The 15001-nt window shown below is 39.2% G+C and overlaps 1 protein-coding gene across 1 annotated transcript in view; it reads left to right on the forward strand.

The window, feature by feature from the left end:
• HSD17B12 (hydroxysteroid (17-beta) dehydrogenase 12) overlaps positions 1–15001 on the forward strand; it is a 57628-nt gene that overhangs the window by 36770 nt on the left and 5857 nt on the right. Inside the window, exons 7-9 of the mRNA XM_009895696.1 lie at positions 2743–2777; positions 8224–8305; positions 13222–13287. Coding sequence (XP_009893998.1) covers positions 2743–2777; positions 8224–8305; positions 13222–13287 — 183 coding nt within the window. The remainder of the gene's footprint in view (positions 1–2742; positions 2778–8223; positions 8306–13221; positions 13288–15001) is intronic.

A 15001-nucleotide genomic window follows, 5' to 3' on the forward strand; every position in this document is an offset into this window, starting at 1 on the left:
CTGCTATAGATTGTTTTATTTGAATTAATGCTGGGAATATTTTATGTGTGCATACAATGTATAAATTTGCCAGACCTGAATATGGCTGCGGAATGCCCTGCCAGCATTTTTCCAATAGTGCTCTTGTGCTGCTGGAACAGTCTGAGTGTGGACTTGGCTGGGTGAGGTGAAACTGACTCAGAGCTGCCTTCTGTTATTTTATTCTTTAAAAAAATTGGTATTTTTCCTGTACATAAAGATACTGAATATTCATATATCTCTTCTCACACAACACAAGATGTAAAAATACAGATAGTAAAAACAATTTTGCCCGATTTTACAGATTTTTTTTAAATTCCGTCAAAATATTAATTTTAATGGAAACAAAAGGAAATTATGTTGAGTATGAAATCCAGTTTTGCCATCAGTGTTTTTCTGTGAAGGGGCAAAAACCTGATTGCCTGTTCCAGCTGAACTTTAGAAACAGAGTATTTAACACAGCTGGTGGTGAAAGACTTCTTGATTTCTACCTGACTGGTGTACCTATTGTAATACCTCAGCTGTCAATGGCTTCATAGTTTTTTTTATTTAAGTCAAACAATTATTGTAGCGTACTTCTCTGCGCTCTTGTTTGGATATCAATAGTAACCAGCAGGTTCATGATACACTGTTAGAGCTGCTTGGTGGGTTGCAGTTCAGATTTAGACCCTGAATGCGTTTGTGTGGATTTATGACAAAGTTTCAAACGTGGGGTCCCCTCTGCATTACAATGGGAGATCCTATACTGGTTTTTCAGACAGTTTATGGGTTGCCTAAGGGAAGGCAATTGCAGTCAATGTCCATGTGTCAACCTGTGGAGATGATATGCAGCATTACACTGCTCTTAGAGGCAAGAAACAGTGTGCTGCTTTTTGCCAAGGGATCTATCGGAGTGATCGTAAAGCTTGCACCAGATAAAAGATCTGCCAGTCTTGAACGAGTTTTAAAATCAGCCCAAATCATTCTTTATCCTTTAACATTAAAATAGAAAATTGTTTCCACATCTCTTCTGAAACATTAGTGTATGAAAAAGCTCATGTCTACTATTAAGTTAGGCTATTAAGTCTTAGTTACTTAGTCAAAGTTAGAGGGTTTTTGTAGTTGAATCAGATCTGTTTGGCTTGGTGATGTTTACCAACTCTGAATACTTAGTTTGACTTCTGGGTCAGTGTTAAGAGTTAAATATGTCAACAGCCAACTTCAGCCTGTACAGTCCCTTATCCAAGCTGTCATTGCAGCATGGCTGTTGGGAGAATCTATTCTGGGTGAGAAATGCCAATAAAACACAAACCACAGCCCTTCTCTACCATTTTCTTTGTCTGTCAACTGCAATCAACTGAAATTTTGTTTTCTTTTGTGATTTTTCTCCTTTATTCTTGAAAAGGTATGTTTTATAATTAAAAAAATAAAAACAAAATCCCCCCAAACCCAGATGCAGTCATATGTAAGGACTAATACAATATGAACAGCTTGCTACAATAAAATTTGCTTTTTTGTAATAAAAGTGCTTACAGGTGTTTTGTGCTTCTGTATGTGCTGATTTCTTGTGTGTGTGTGTGTTTTCCCCTGTACTGCTGAAATGTTTAATATTTTAAGCTGTCAAGGTAATTTGGTGGGAGTACTATTATATTTTGATCCATTTTGAGGGGATATTTTATTGGCCCCTCCTCACTGTGTTCGCAATAACTTTGTTGGAACACCTTTTGAAGATGTATTTTAAAAGTGGTAACAACTTATATTTCTTGTCTGATCTGTCTTTGGTGTCAGTGACATGACATTTATTAACAGGGTTGGTTGGGGGGAGGATAGTATTTGGCACAAGCTGAACTTTGACAACATTATTTCTTAAAGGGAGAAGTTTTGGATTTAAATTGTATTTTAGGATGGTAGTAACTAGTAGTAGGAAAATTAACTTTTTCACACTAATTAAAAATTTGTCAAATTTTTTGCTTGATTTGTTTCCCTTGTCAGAGCTACTCTGGCTGCAACTGGGAAGCTTCTTTTAGAATTACTGCTCTAGAGAATCCTTCAACCAGGTCGTAAATGGATTGCTCAGAGTGATAATGAAGGCAGGAGCTTCCAGAGCAGTGGGGAGGTTTCCCAGGCTACTTTCCGGGTGGGGGTGTAGGTTTTTCAGTGTGACAACATCTGTATAATCAGCAAAAAATGTTTTGGAGTCTTAAATGTTTTCTGTAGGTAACATAACGTAGGGAACTTATCTTCCCTAGTTCTGTCCAGTGCTCTTGCTGCTCCACAATTTATTTTTAACTTGAAATCAGCAGTTCCACAGGCCCAGCTAAAATGCATTGGATATTGTCTTAAGTTTTGGCATAGGTGGTAAATTTAGTCAGTCTTGAGGAAGACAGATGCTTTTTGTGGAGAGAGAACGATCATACCTGGTACCGTAGTACTCTGGTGCTTTAATGTTCTTTAGAGGCCACGGATGCTGTGGAGCAGTGAAGGCATTCTTTTATTTACTTTTATTGTACTGATGCTACTAGCTGGATGGGTTCACCAGATTCAGTGCACACACTACTTGACAGAGCCAAGTTATCCAGGTAGAATAAAAATAAACTGCCTACGCAAAGTATGGTCTCTGCTTCCCCGAGCCTTGGTTGGGGTGGAGGGGGTGGCAGCTGCTTCTGGGAGGAAGGGAGGCTTCCCTCGGTCTCTGGCTGTCTGGTGTCTGAATTCTCAGCCATCACGAATGTTTTCTTTTTGCAGATGACACGATTGGTGCTGCCCGGCATGCTGGAAAGGTGAGTCACACTAACACTCTCCAGACAAAGTCATCATTATTTATAGGGGAGAATCCTTTCTTGAAAAATTCATTACTGTGACTAATCAGCCTAGTCTCCATGTTTTAATGGCAGAGTAATGCTGGGTGAGTCATGCTGATGGTGCATGAATCATCAGACGGTGGAAGCCTTTTCCACTCGATTCCCTTTTTATTTTTCCTCTCCCTTCTCCACTGTTGTGGTGATTCCTTTTAGAACAGAATTAAAAAGCCCGTCTGACTCATCAGCACTAACTCAACAACCTGCTATTCTGAGGGGGTGGTTACAGTTCCTAGGAATAACCTTCTTAAGGCTATTTCTCTAAGCCATTGTAAGTAAAATGGATGCAAAGAATATATTCTCATTATACAGTAGGAGGTATATTGAGGAAAGGCTGTAATCGTTTGGAAAAGTAGAATTGGAGACCAGCTCTTTAAAAGAAGAGTTAATGCACACCACTGTCGCCGTGGAAGACGTGTACTGACTTCTTAGCTAGCTCCCAGGTGAAACTATAAGGTGCACAGTTTTCGTGTAGTCCCTCCAGGCTGTTGTCTAGCTGACGTTGACTGTCCCAGGCGGTTGTGGTGCTAACTCGGGCTTGCTGGGGCTTGCCCCAGGTCAGGTCTGAGCTTCACTCTCAATACTGAGGAAAGCTGTGTAGAACCACACGTGGCAGTCACCGGGGTATTGCCTCCAAGCGAATACTGTAGGAGGAGCATATATATGGGGCAGACCTCCAAATCCAACAAAGATTAACAAAAAAATTGTTTTGTCTTGTGTCAACCTGCTATCTGGGAGTCTTCGTTGCAGATCTGGATTCAAATGTTGCACAGATGCAGAGTGAATGTTCTACATCTAAAACAAAGCTGCTTCATGGGCACAAACTGTCAGAGCTAGTGGCCAGTATGGGAGTCCATGTCTAGTGCATCAGGGTGATGGCGAGCTTAGATTCTTAGTTAAACAACCAGGAGATAAGAATGAGCTTATTTCGTGTAAAGAAACCTGAATTAGAAAAGAAGACCCAAGACGGAGCTCTGGGGTGAGGGTGTAATATTTCCCAATAAAGCTAGAGTAGAGGATGAGGGTTATAGTACAGTGGTGGTTAGCTGCTCACAGTTTGTAAGTCAAAAGTTACTCCTTGCCCGTGCATTATTATTGATAGATAAAGGGACCTGCCTCTTGTAAAACCACTGCCCTGTGAAGATGCCAACGTGACCAAAGCCATTCTGCTTTCAAAGGATTTAATGTTGTTTTGTTAACAATTTTTGGAACTTTGAAGCTCTAACAATCTCTTGCCTTACTTTCTTCTTTGTCCAAAGAAATGTTGTAGTTATCCATTTGGCAGAGTTGATCTCGTCAGCTTCTCAGGGCAGAAGGATATATACTCTGCTTACAGGATATCCTCTATATGTTTTTCTGTTAGGTATTAACCTGGGTAAGATGATTTGAATGAAAGGCAGCAAACCAGGATCCTACTGACTTGTGGTTCTGACTACCCTTGAGCACACCATGTCATGTTTCTTCTCACTTTTCTTAACTACATGATTATCTCAGGAATCTCAAAGATAAGTGTTAAAAAAGCTTGGAAAGAAAAGGTTAATAGTGGTTAAAAAAAAAAAAGGTACACATCTTTTTTCTTTTTTTCTTGTGTGTGAGGAGCCACTTTGACTGCTCCATTTGAATGAAGGCTTTGGTTTCTGTCCCAAGAAAAGATATTTGAAACAGCTTCCACTTTCTGTTGGGTTTTGTGAAGTCAGTTGGGTTTGCAGTGCACAGAAGCAACGTCTGCAGCTGCCAACTCCTGCATAGTCATAGCTCACAGACCATTAACACCGCTAAGAGTCTGTAACCACAGAAGGACATGGCTGTCCAGCAAATCCAAGAACCTGAACGAATGGTAGCTGTACTTGGCTGCTCTTTGGGCCAACCATAAATTTCTTGCGTGGGCCTGCAGGTTAAGAAAAGGGGCTCCAGGGTCTAAGAATAAAACTAGGCTAGAAATCCCACTGTTGTGCCTCACTTGTTCAAGGAGGATAATGTGTTGAGTAGATAGATGTGACGTAGGACACTATAGCATCTTGCAGCGGTAGTGCATACTTTTACGTATTTGAGTGTTGGTTTTATGGCAATATATTACAAGATAAATACTGAAATAGAGGAGACTTTACATGCTTTGCATCCAGGTCTGTAAGGAGGAAACACGACTGCATCTTGGTGCGTCTCTTACTTTTTATTTATAATAAACACAGCAGCATTAGATGAATGTTACTTCTGGGACTGGCATTTAGATTGTCTGCTATGGCTCCTCTCCTGTGCTCTGAACACTTAAAGTGACAATTTATAATCTGTGGCTTCCTATTACACTTAAATGAGCAGTTCCTCTGTAAATTTTCAGGCTACTGTCTAAGGTGGGAGACTCGTAGAACTGAAAATTGAGGCTTGGAATCTTTGGGAACAAAAAAACCCAACAACAACAACAATCAGTTGACTGCTTCTAGACGAATATCAAACTATGGTATTTATTGCCAGGGAAGTAGCAAGTGCATAATTACATTACAGAGGAAGCTTGCTCTTTCCACTTGGCGTGCAGCTGGAGCAGGCGCTGGTTGCCACAGCAACAGGGAGATGGCTAAATATAGCCTCCCTGGTGCTGGACCACTTAAGGTAGAATGATGGGGAGGTGTGAGGGTGTGGGTCCGGCTCTCTTCATCTTGACCAACTTTTTTTTTTTTTTGAAGTGCACAGTTGAGTTGGATGGAGCCAAAATTTCTTTTTGCTGCACTGATGCTCGCGTAGTTCTTCAGATCCCTCCCTAAAACCATTTCTTCTGAGATTCCTCTAAGAAGCAAAATTGTAATTGGAGTAATTGGAAGTGTTCCCCCTACACGCACGCTTCTCAGTTTCCTTTTATCTAGAGGTTTTAAGTTATGAGCTTTTAAGGGTAGGACTGTTTTCTTTATAAAGAAAAAATACAAACCACAAAACCCACAGTAGCATTGACTGCTTCAAAGAGACCAATACATGGAGCTTCTGCAAGGGGCTGCTATTAATTTGTGTTTCCAAGAGGGTTTTCTTCACTGGGTCAGACAATTAATTCACTGCACCTAGATGATGGTCACTTCTGCTGGAAAGTTGCGGTCTAGCCAGACGCTGGAGACCTGTGCTTTACAGCCTGAATGCCAACTGCTCTTCTAAAGGTTCAGTTTGTTTTGTAAGTGTGAGGCTCATGTTTGTCCATATAAACGCTCACCCCTTTATGAATCCTGTTAAGCTTTTGTCCTCAATTAAGTTTTGTGGCAAGTACTCCCATAGCCTGAATATGGGAAGAGCACTTCCCTTTATCGGATCAAATTCAGTCTTTCATTTAAATAAATGTCATCTTTCTTTTGTATTCTGAGAGGATAAATCAAGATCTTGATCTTTGTCATTCATTAGTCTGTATACTTTTATCATGACTGCTCTTAATAGTCTCTTAAATAGCTAAATTGAGCCAATCTGTTCACCTCATCGATGTATCAGGGTTGGGTTTCTTTCCTCCTTTTCCCCTTTCTTAAATCATCAGGTTCTTAATATTTCTGTCCTATATTTGGAGGGATAAAAGTGTTCCATAGATTGTAATACAAGATTTCAGTGGTGGTGGATCTGTCCCTGCCATTCCCACCATCCTGTTCTTTGGCTGGTTTTGGTGACTGCTGCACAAAAGAGAACTCCTTGTTGACTTTGTTCAGGTTTTCCAGGGAGTGGATAGTTGATTTAGAGTTCTTCAAGGTTTGCGATTAATTCATGTTATTTTCTTTAGTATCCATTGTTGGTTTTGTTATATTGATTTTTCATCTGCCATTCTGTAGTCTGTTCACATAGCAGTCTGCACTCTTTAAAAAGTTCCTTATAGTATTCTCCAATCTGGTAATCTTTTAAAAACTGCATGAATACTCATTTCACTGCTAATCCCCATTTGAGCTCATGAATAAATATCACAAGCACCACCTGTCTTGCTATGAGAAACTTCTGGCATCCACTGTTAACCTTTTGCTGTCGTGAAAATTCATGATTAGTTTGTGGTCTTATTTTCTCCATACTACATATTTTGATCCACATTACTACTTTATTTCGCCAACCAAACCTTGCAGATAACTTGAAAAATACAATGAACTTTGTCAAAGGTGTTTGAAATCCCAAATGACCGAAATGATTCTTTTCTGTCACGTTAGCCATCTCATTTCTAGATGTGAATCAATCACAGATTTAATTCACACTTGTATCATGGCAGAAGCCATGTTGGTTTGAATCTATTGTCACAATTTTCAGAGAGTTATATCGTTTTAATTTTTAAGGGTCACTTACACTCAGGTGTTTGTTTTCAAGATGGCTACTTAAATCATTGTGGCAGCAGTAGCATAGGTTATATGTGGATGAACAAATATGGTGAGAAACTCGTATGCGAATCTGCAGGAGTTGAGCTGCGTGATGCCTACCTGCATGAACGTTCGCACTCTGCACTAAAGTACGGCATGCTTAGTAGTACCTTCAGGTAAAATTGGCCTGAATTTACCACAGGGTAAGAAGAAGCAGAGATGCATCTTTCACTGTGGTGGAGTGTCTGGTAGCACCTTCTAACAGCATACTTGCCCTAATTTGCCTGAAGCTTTTAAAACTAATTCTTCTTTCTACGTAGCACTAAGTAGTATGTCTGTTTTTGTAGGTAAAACTAGTCACAGAAATAGACATGCTCAGAAACAGTCAGCGGGTTGGGAAATCCAGGAGTTGGACTTTGTCCTACCTGCACATGCTTGGCAGAGCAGGTGGTAGCTAATTTCAGACTGGTACCCTTACCTAAATATTATTGTGGAATACTGTCAGTGTTAACTGTGACACAGCTGTAAAACAACTCATACTTTCTGTAGTCATCCACTGAATATCTTCCATAGTATATTAAAACACTTCTGTATTCGAGTGAGCAGTAGATTCAGATACTTCCTATCTTGAAGATCCATCATGAAGTAACATTTAGAAGATGAAAGGGATTATCAAAGTGTAAACTATACAACAAACTTGTATTGCCATTTCAGCAATCTTAGCCTGACATTTAGAAGTTGCCTTTTGGACTTGTGCCAGCTTTGCTCAATCAATCAGTTTGGCATAGTTTAGCCCAGTGTGTGTGTGTATATATATGTATGGAGCTTGATTCTCTTGCTGTATTGACCTTAGAGTTGTTCCTGATTTATACCAGCTGCTTGAATACTTCTATTGAGTCATATTGCTAAATTTCAGTTTAGGATTTGGGTTTTTTTTTTTTTTATTTTTAATTTTTTAAACAGATCTTAATCTCAGTTGTGTCCTAAAGGTTTTCTTTAGGCTTGCAGTAATTTTCTGAAACATGAAAGATGTTTCCTTCATTTCATGATAATGTGTCTTCACTGCCTTTCAGATCAAAAGGGGTAATCCTGAATATCGCCTCAGCTGCTGGGATGTATCCAACTCCACTGCTGACTCTTTACTCTGCAACCAAGGTAAGTGTTCTTTTCCACACTGAAATCAAGTGTCAAACATAAGCCAACATTACAGGAATGAATGTTTTGGTGTCCATCTAGTGGTGCTTTCATGAACTAAAAGTACTACGTTTCTAACTTGAATTTTTCCAATAGTGGAAGCTGGAAGGTTGAGAGAAAAAGAGAGTGTAAGGGTTAACTGGCATGGAAACAACTACCTTTATATATTTCATCATGTGTTCTACTTTAACATGGAAAAGGATGCTAGTGTACCAAGCAAGCTTAGTGTGAGGTTGAGAAGGGACATTGACTAACACACTTTCTTATTTAACTTTGAAACTTTTTTCCCTAATCTTACTGAAGATGTGTATCTTCAATATATATGTATATATACTTATTGAAGTAGGACTCTTGTGGTGCTTGCTGGAAGCAAACATTTGTCCTCCTTTTTTATTAGTTACCTTAAGTTAAGCATTTCAGGTAAGAGAAAGGATGGAGTTCTAGGGCCTCGCCATTACCAAATACTCAGCTTCCCCTGATCTGCTGACCATACATCCTGCTAACGTAGCCCAGTATGTCATTTCATGTTCTTGCAGTGACTGGATTATTGGCTTATCTTCTCTCTGGAAGCCACCATAAATTCCAGGTTCTTTGCAGCAGGACTGCTACTTGACCAAACCTAAGGCATGATGCTGTCCCACTCTGCGCGCAGAACTTTGCACTTCACTCTGTGCCAGTCAGGAAATCTCATGATGTTTAACAATAATCAAGTTTATCAGGGTCTCTCTGGACTGAAGCTCTGTTGTGTCAGCCACTCTGTCTAATGTTGTCATCTGCAAATGTGCTGAGGGTGTGCTCTGTGTCATCATCTAGGTCACTTGATAGGAGATACAGAAGAATAAGGGTGTCTGTATTGATCTGTAGGGTTCTCTGCTTGTTATCAGCCAGATGTCAAGCTATTGATCATGGCCCTTTGAGCCTGGTGGTCCAGCCAATTTTCAGTCTGCCCAGCAATTTGTCCTTTCAGCACATATCTGCTCAACTTCCAAATGAGAATGCTGCAGAAGATGGTGTCAAAAGCTTCACTGAAGTGAAAATGTATCTATATATACACAAACACATACATAGAGTTTTCATATATTAAAAATCTGTTCCCCTCATCTACAAAGCTAGTCCACTCCGTTGGAGAAAGCAATTTAGTTGGACAAACGTGATTTGCTGTTAGCAAATCTGGGACTGTTTCTGATGTATCTTCTTGTCCTTTTTGTGCTTGGAAATGATACCCAAGAGGAGGGCTCCATGATCTTTCCACAAACTGAGTTAAAGCTGATGGGATCATTCTTGCCTTTTCGAGGAGGAATACGTTAGCCCTCTCCCAGTTGTCAAAGATATCCCCCACTTTCCATAATTTTTCAGATATTGTAGGCAGCAGACTCGTATTCACATGGACTGGTTCTTTCAGCTCTTGTGAGTGTATCCATGGTGGCTCCACATATTTGAATATATTGAACTTCTCTGAGTAGTCCCTGAATTGTTGCTGCCTCTGCCTGTCTTTTCTGTTAAACAAAGTTGGTGCATGCAGAGGTACATGAGCAGGCTTTGGCTGTGCGAAGGCAAGAGAAGCGTTGAATACCTTAACCTTTTTCTGTCCTTTATCTCTAGGCTGTCTCCCTTATCCATCAACAGAACCCCATTTCTCTGAAATGCCTCTTAAAACTAGCGTACCTGTAGGATCCTTTACTGCTACCCTTAATGTCCCTTGCTAGTCTTTTCCTAGCTTGGACTTTATAGTCCAAGCTAGGAAAAGTACCCAATAACATTTTATGTTTAGGTTTTGTTACTTCTTGTTTCTGTCTCATGCTTATTTTGAGTTTATAAAGAAGCTCCCCACTTAGCCAAACACTTTTTACTGACATTTCCTGTCTTCTTCCACAATAGGCTGGTTTACTACTCTAGATCTACATTTCATGTTAAATTTATCTGCTCTGGTTCCTCTTTGTGTCCCTGGGACAGTTCTGTCTTTCTGCTGCTATTCTTTATTTTTTTTTTCTGAAGATACTTACAGGGGCTTCTAAAATGTCCACCTAAAAGGTCTCCAGTTAATGCCGTAAAGGCAGAATATGGATACACAGTATGGAACTGAAGTATACATGATAAAATTTAAATGCAAGAGACATTTACACTGGTATTAAAGTAGTATGGCACTACAGCTTTTTCAGGTGCACCTGGTAATTACCTTAAATACTTCAAGGATTTCAGAGTCTAAACAGAACCTTGACAGGACAAAGAAACCTTCAGTAGTGTCATTCATGGCAGAACAGACCTATGTTTCCTGTAGATTCTTGGTAACGTCTTCGTATTTCCAGAAAGGAATTGATACACGCTATTTTATTCATACTAAAGGAGGGGATATTTAAGTTTAGAAATTGTGAAAACCTGAATTAGTTTTAGCTGATAAAATTTGCTCTTGAAATAGCTCTTTCCTGAGAGCACAGTTCTTTGTTTTAATACAAAAGGTCACTTTCGTTGTGGCAGTGCCTTCAGCTTTATGAAATGAATTGAGCTTCTGATTTTAGTGATAATATGCCTTACACTGCTTTCGTTAGTCTTTTTTCAATGAGAATCTCAAATATTTTCTCCCTTCCCCCTAAGAAACTCAATTACAGGTTAAGTAATCTGCCTATTCTCAGCACTGCTCATCTTCTACCACAGCAAGATTAGTAAGCATGAAAGTGACTCCCCTAATGTAGCTATAGAAAGACTGTATCTGCAATTTCTAGGGTTTTTTTCTTCATCAATATAGAGGGGGTTTAAAGCATAGTATCCTTCAGGTCTAAGTTAATGGCTTTGGCTAATTATCGGGCACAGACGCAATCCAACTCTTTAACCTTCCTGTGGAAAGTTCCCTATTTTACAAGAAATGAGATACTTTTAAAGGAATCATAGTCCTATTTTTGACAGGCTTACCTGTCTGCCTGCATTAATACTAATGAGAAGTGAAATACAATTTTTCCCTGCCACGTCTTTAGTGTTTGGGTTCATTACTGGATATCCAAGGAGAAGAAATTTTCTTAATGCAATGTTTATCTGTTTATTCAGGGGATGCTTAATTAGAGGACATTTTTAAGACTGTTTTAAGTTAGAGGCTGCTGGTGGGTTTGAGGATCTGGAGGTAGAAAACCCACCTTGTCTTGGAATAAGTTCTTCAAGAAGAAAAACTCCAAAGTTTATTTGGATACTGGAAGTTGCTTTTTCTTCTCATGTAAAATGAATGTTCTCTTTATTGCAAGCTCTTTGCAACCCGTAGAGATGACAGTCTTTTTATACTGTCTCTCCGTATTTGGAGCAGTAACTGATTTCAGGACTCTGTCATGTAGAAATAGCTAGAAATTTGAATGATCAAAGCCCTTTGATTAGCACAATATAGGTTTTTTTTATTTATTTTTAATAGATTATTTATATGCTCTGTGAAGTTATCACACATACATCTGGCAACTGTGTTCAGGGACTGCACTGAACTATTTGCCTGTCTATACAAGTGCCTTATTGTTGCAATAATAGCACAACTAGCTCACTTGAATCATTGCTGCTAGGCCTGATTTTCACAGACACTGGATTTCATTAAGAACTTATACTTGGAGGAAAGGGAGATGGAAAGAACAGTTGGACAGAAAATAAGCTTTTTGGGTTTAATGAGCCTCCTTCTAGTTTGTACATGCAACTTGAAGATGAAGAATAAAAGGACCTATCTGCTGCACAGCAAAATCAAATTTTCTTTCAGATTTTATGTATGCTCAGTAAAGTGTCTATAGAAATAGCCCAGCAGTGTGGGAGTGTTTCTTTTGCTTCTTGTATAGGCTGAGTTTGGTAGGATGACGTTACTGGAAAACCACTGGGCACTGCAAGCTTTCAGCACTGGTTTCAGTTAGGAGTTCTGTAAATCCAGCGGTGATGTGGTCAGCAAAGGAAGACTGTAAAGCAGGTGCAATACTAAAGCTTTGCTGTTTGTTTTGAAACTGGTCTGAAGCAACTGCTTCTTAAATACTTGGATTAATTTATTTAGTATTTATTTTAGCTTCAAGCATGGATAACATAGCTTAGTTCCTTCAGTTGAAGGTACTCTGTTCATCCTACTTGGCTGTATTGTTTCACTAAAAAAAGAAACCATAGCAGAACCCGATATTTTTGTCTCACTGGACTGCAGGAGGGAAAAGTGGAAAGGTGGTTTAGAAGAACCTCCGTGAGGGGGAATCTATGCTGGTTTGAATCGCTGAGTTGCTTTGGGTTATTAGGACAATACTTTCTTGGCATGGTTATGGAGGGCATCTTGAAAGCAGGTAATAGCATCCACCTCTTAAGCTCTTTCACTTCTTTCTTTAAACTTTTCTTAAACTTTTAGCCTTAATTCCTAAAACTTCTAAAAGTTTGGAAGAGAATCTGTGGAGGAATCTGTAGGAAGAAGTATCACGACGGCATAGCATTTCTTAAAAGTGTAAAGAGAGAAGATAAAGTATTTAAACACTATGTTTTAAAAACCATGCACAAGAGAAACATACTTAAATCACTCAAAAAAAAAAAAAAAAAGAGTCTGGGATGACATGAGATGACATAAGCAGTGAATAATGTGAACATATAAAGTCTTATTTTCCTTTTTAAACTAAGCTCTATGTAATAAATCTAGTTTCTTTTCTTTCTAAATTAAAAAGGGTTTTATTTGTTCAGATTGAGCCTCACTTCTGTAAAAACACTTTGTAAGCATAGGGTTTCTATTCAGATGGTATTGTTCTAATATGCAAAGTTCCTTTGAAAACCTAAGGTTTTTCACTTTGAAAACAGGAACTATAAATAGTAATTCAAATATGCTTACAAAAACACGCAAACTATAGTTTCCATTTTAATGCATAGCATATTCCATCTTTCCCTTCTTTTCTCTCTAGGCTTTTGTGGATTACTTCTCCCGAGGCCTCCATGCAGAATACAAGAGCAAGGGCATCATTGTGCAGGTGAGTAGAGTTTGTTTCATGTAAGTGTGGTTACCACAGCAACATTGGTGTCTTGGTAACAAAAGGGAATCAGCATATTCTCTTATTCATGAATACGTGACGCAGATTAAGGATGAGGATTTCCTTTGATCCCATTAGCAGCTACTCTGAAACAATGCATCTCAAAGCAACAAAAACATGGTTTTTTGTTTTTTGTTTTTTTTTTTAACTGATGGTGCTAATCGCATCTCAAAGCAACAAAAACATGGGTTTTTGTTTGTTTTTTTTTTTTAACTGATGGTGCTAATTGAACCTTTAAGTATAAAATATTCCATAGAAGTGCGTGCAACTTTGTAGAATATAGCTTTATACAACTTAATCTGCTGGAATGCACTTTTGGAGTGCATTGGTACAGAGATTCAATGGGTAACTGCTCAAAAGACTAGAATTGTAGCAGTCCGTACCCTGCAGTGTCAGCAAATCAACTGCTCGTGTAAGCACAGTACCAAAACCAAACAAAAGCCTCTAAGACCCTTTGTATGTAATAGACGGATATAATTTTCTTAGTAGTCGCTTTCCATGTTACTAACAAGTCTTGCTTCCTCCCCCTGCCTCCCCCCCATTTGTTTACCTTCCATGATTTTATTTTTGATGGGGCATAAAAGCAAACCAAGCCAGTCTCTCACAACTTCATGTGATTTTGCTTTAATATCCCTTCTCACATACGCTTAGTGTTTGGTTCCAAAATGTACCTGGAAGTTCCAGGTTTTCCTGAGTTTTCCATTACTTCTATTGCACCTGTTGCTCTCCAGAGCAATAATCAGTTTGATAAAGGTGGTATAAGATCTTACCTGTACTGTGAAGACAGTGGTGTATCTTTTTCAAATTCAGTTACGGACCTTCTTACAAACAGGATAAGCCTGTGTCTGTGCCTGTCATTCCCCTATTCTGTATGGTGGTTCTCAAAACCATCTCAACTCCAAAGGCCCTATGAGGAGTAAGGCACACAGTTGCCTGCCTTATTTGTGTAATCACTAAGCATGAGAGCACAACTTTTGTTACTGACCAATGCCATAGAGAAGTTGTTACCAGCTTAGGGCTATGTTACATTTTTGACGTACTAGATTTTTTTCCCTGTAAGCCTACTTAGCAAACCAAGAATTTATCACTAGGAAATGTCCTGCAGTTTAGTATCCAGATGTTTAGTCCCAGATGTTTAGTATAATGTCCTGTCCCAGTTCCTGAGAGAGGATTGTGTTACGAAAAAAGACAACTGCTGAGTGAGCTATTCCCATGCCGTCCCTCATCCTTTAATGGGACCCTCATTTAAACCTTATACTAAACATCTTAAGGGATGCTGTTTATTTCGGATCTGTTGGCAGTGGAGAGGAAGCTAGCTAAGGTGGGCCCTGAAAGCATTCTAACTACTGTTGTTACAGATCTTCTCGAGGATAGACTAGATGACATTGGTTTTACACTGGTGACAGATTATAACTTGCTGTAGAGCTCCCGAAGCGTTACTTCTCAGTGTTTGATGCTTTGTCCTAGCAGGCTGGGATGTAGCTTCAGTTGAACAGCCTTTCCATGGCTTCAGCCCCAAACTGTCCAGCAATGGGTCAATTTTACCATACTGCAAGTTTCTTAGAGCTTTCTTTTCCCTTTTACCCTTCTGTATTACTTCTATCTCTCCAGTGTGGTTCAAGCTGTATTACTTGCGGATTTAGCTTCGTTATCA

Source organism: Charadrius vociferus, unplaced genomic scaffold, assembly GCF_000708025.1.
Source record: "Charadrius vociferus isolate BGI_N301 unplaced genomic scaffold, ASM70802v2 scaffold111, whole genome shotgun sequence".
Lineage (NCBI taxonomy): Eukaryota > Metazoa > Chordata > Aves > Charadriiformes > Charadriidae > Charadrius > Charadrius vociferus.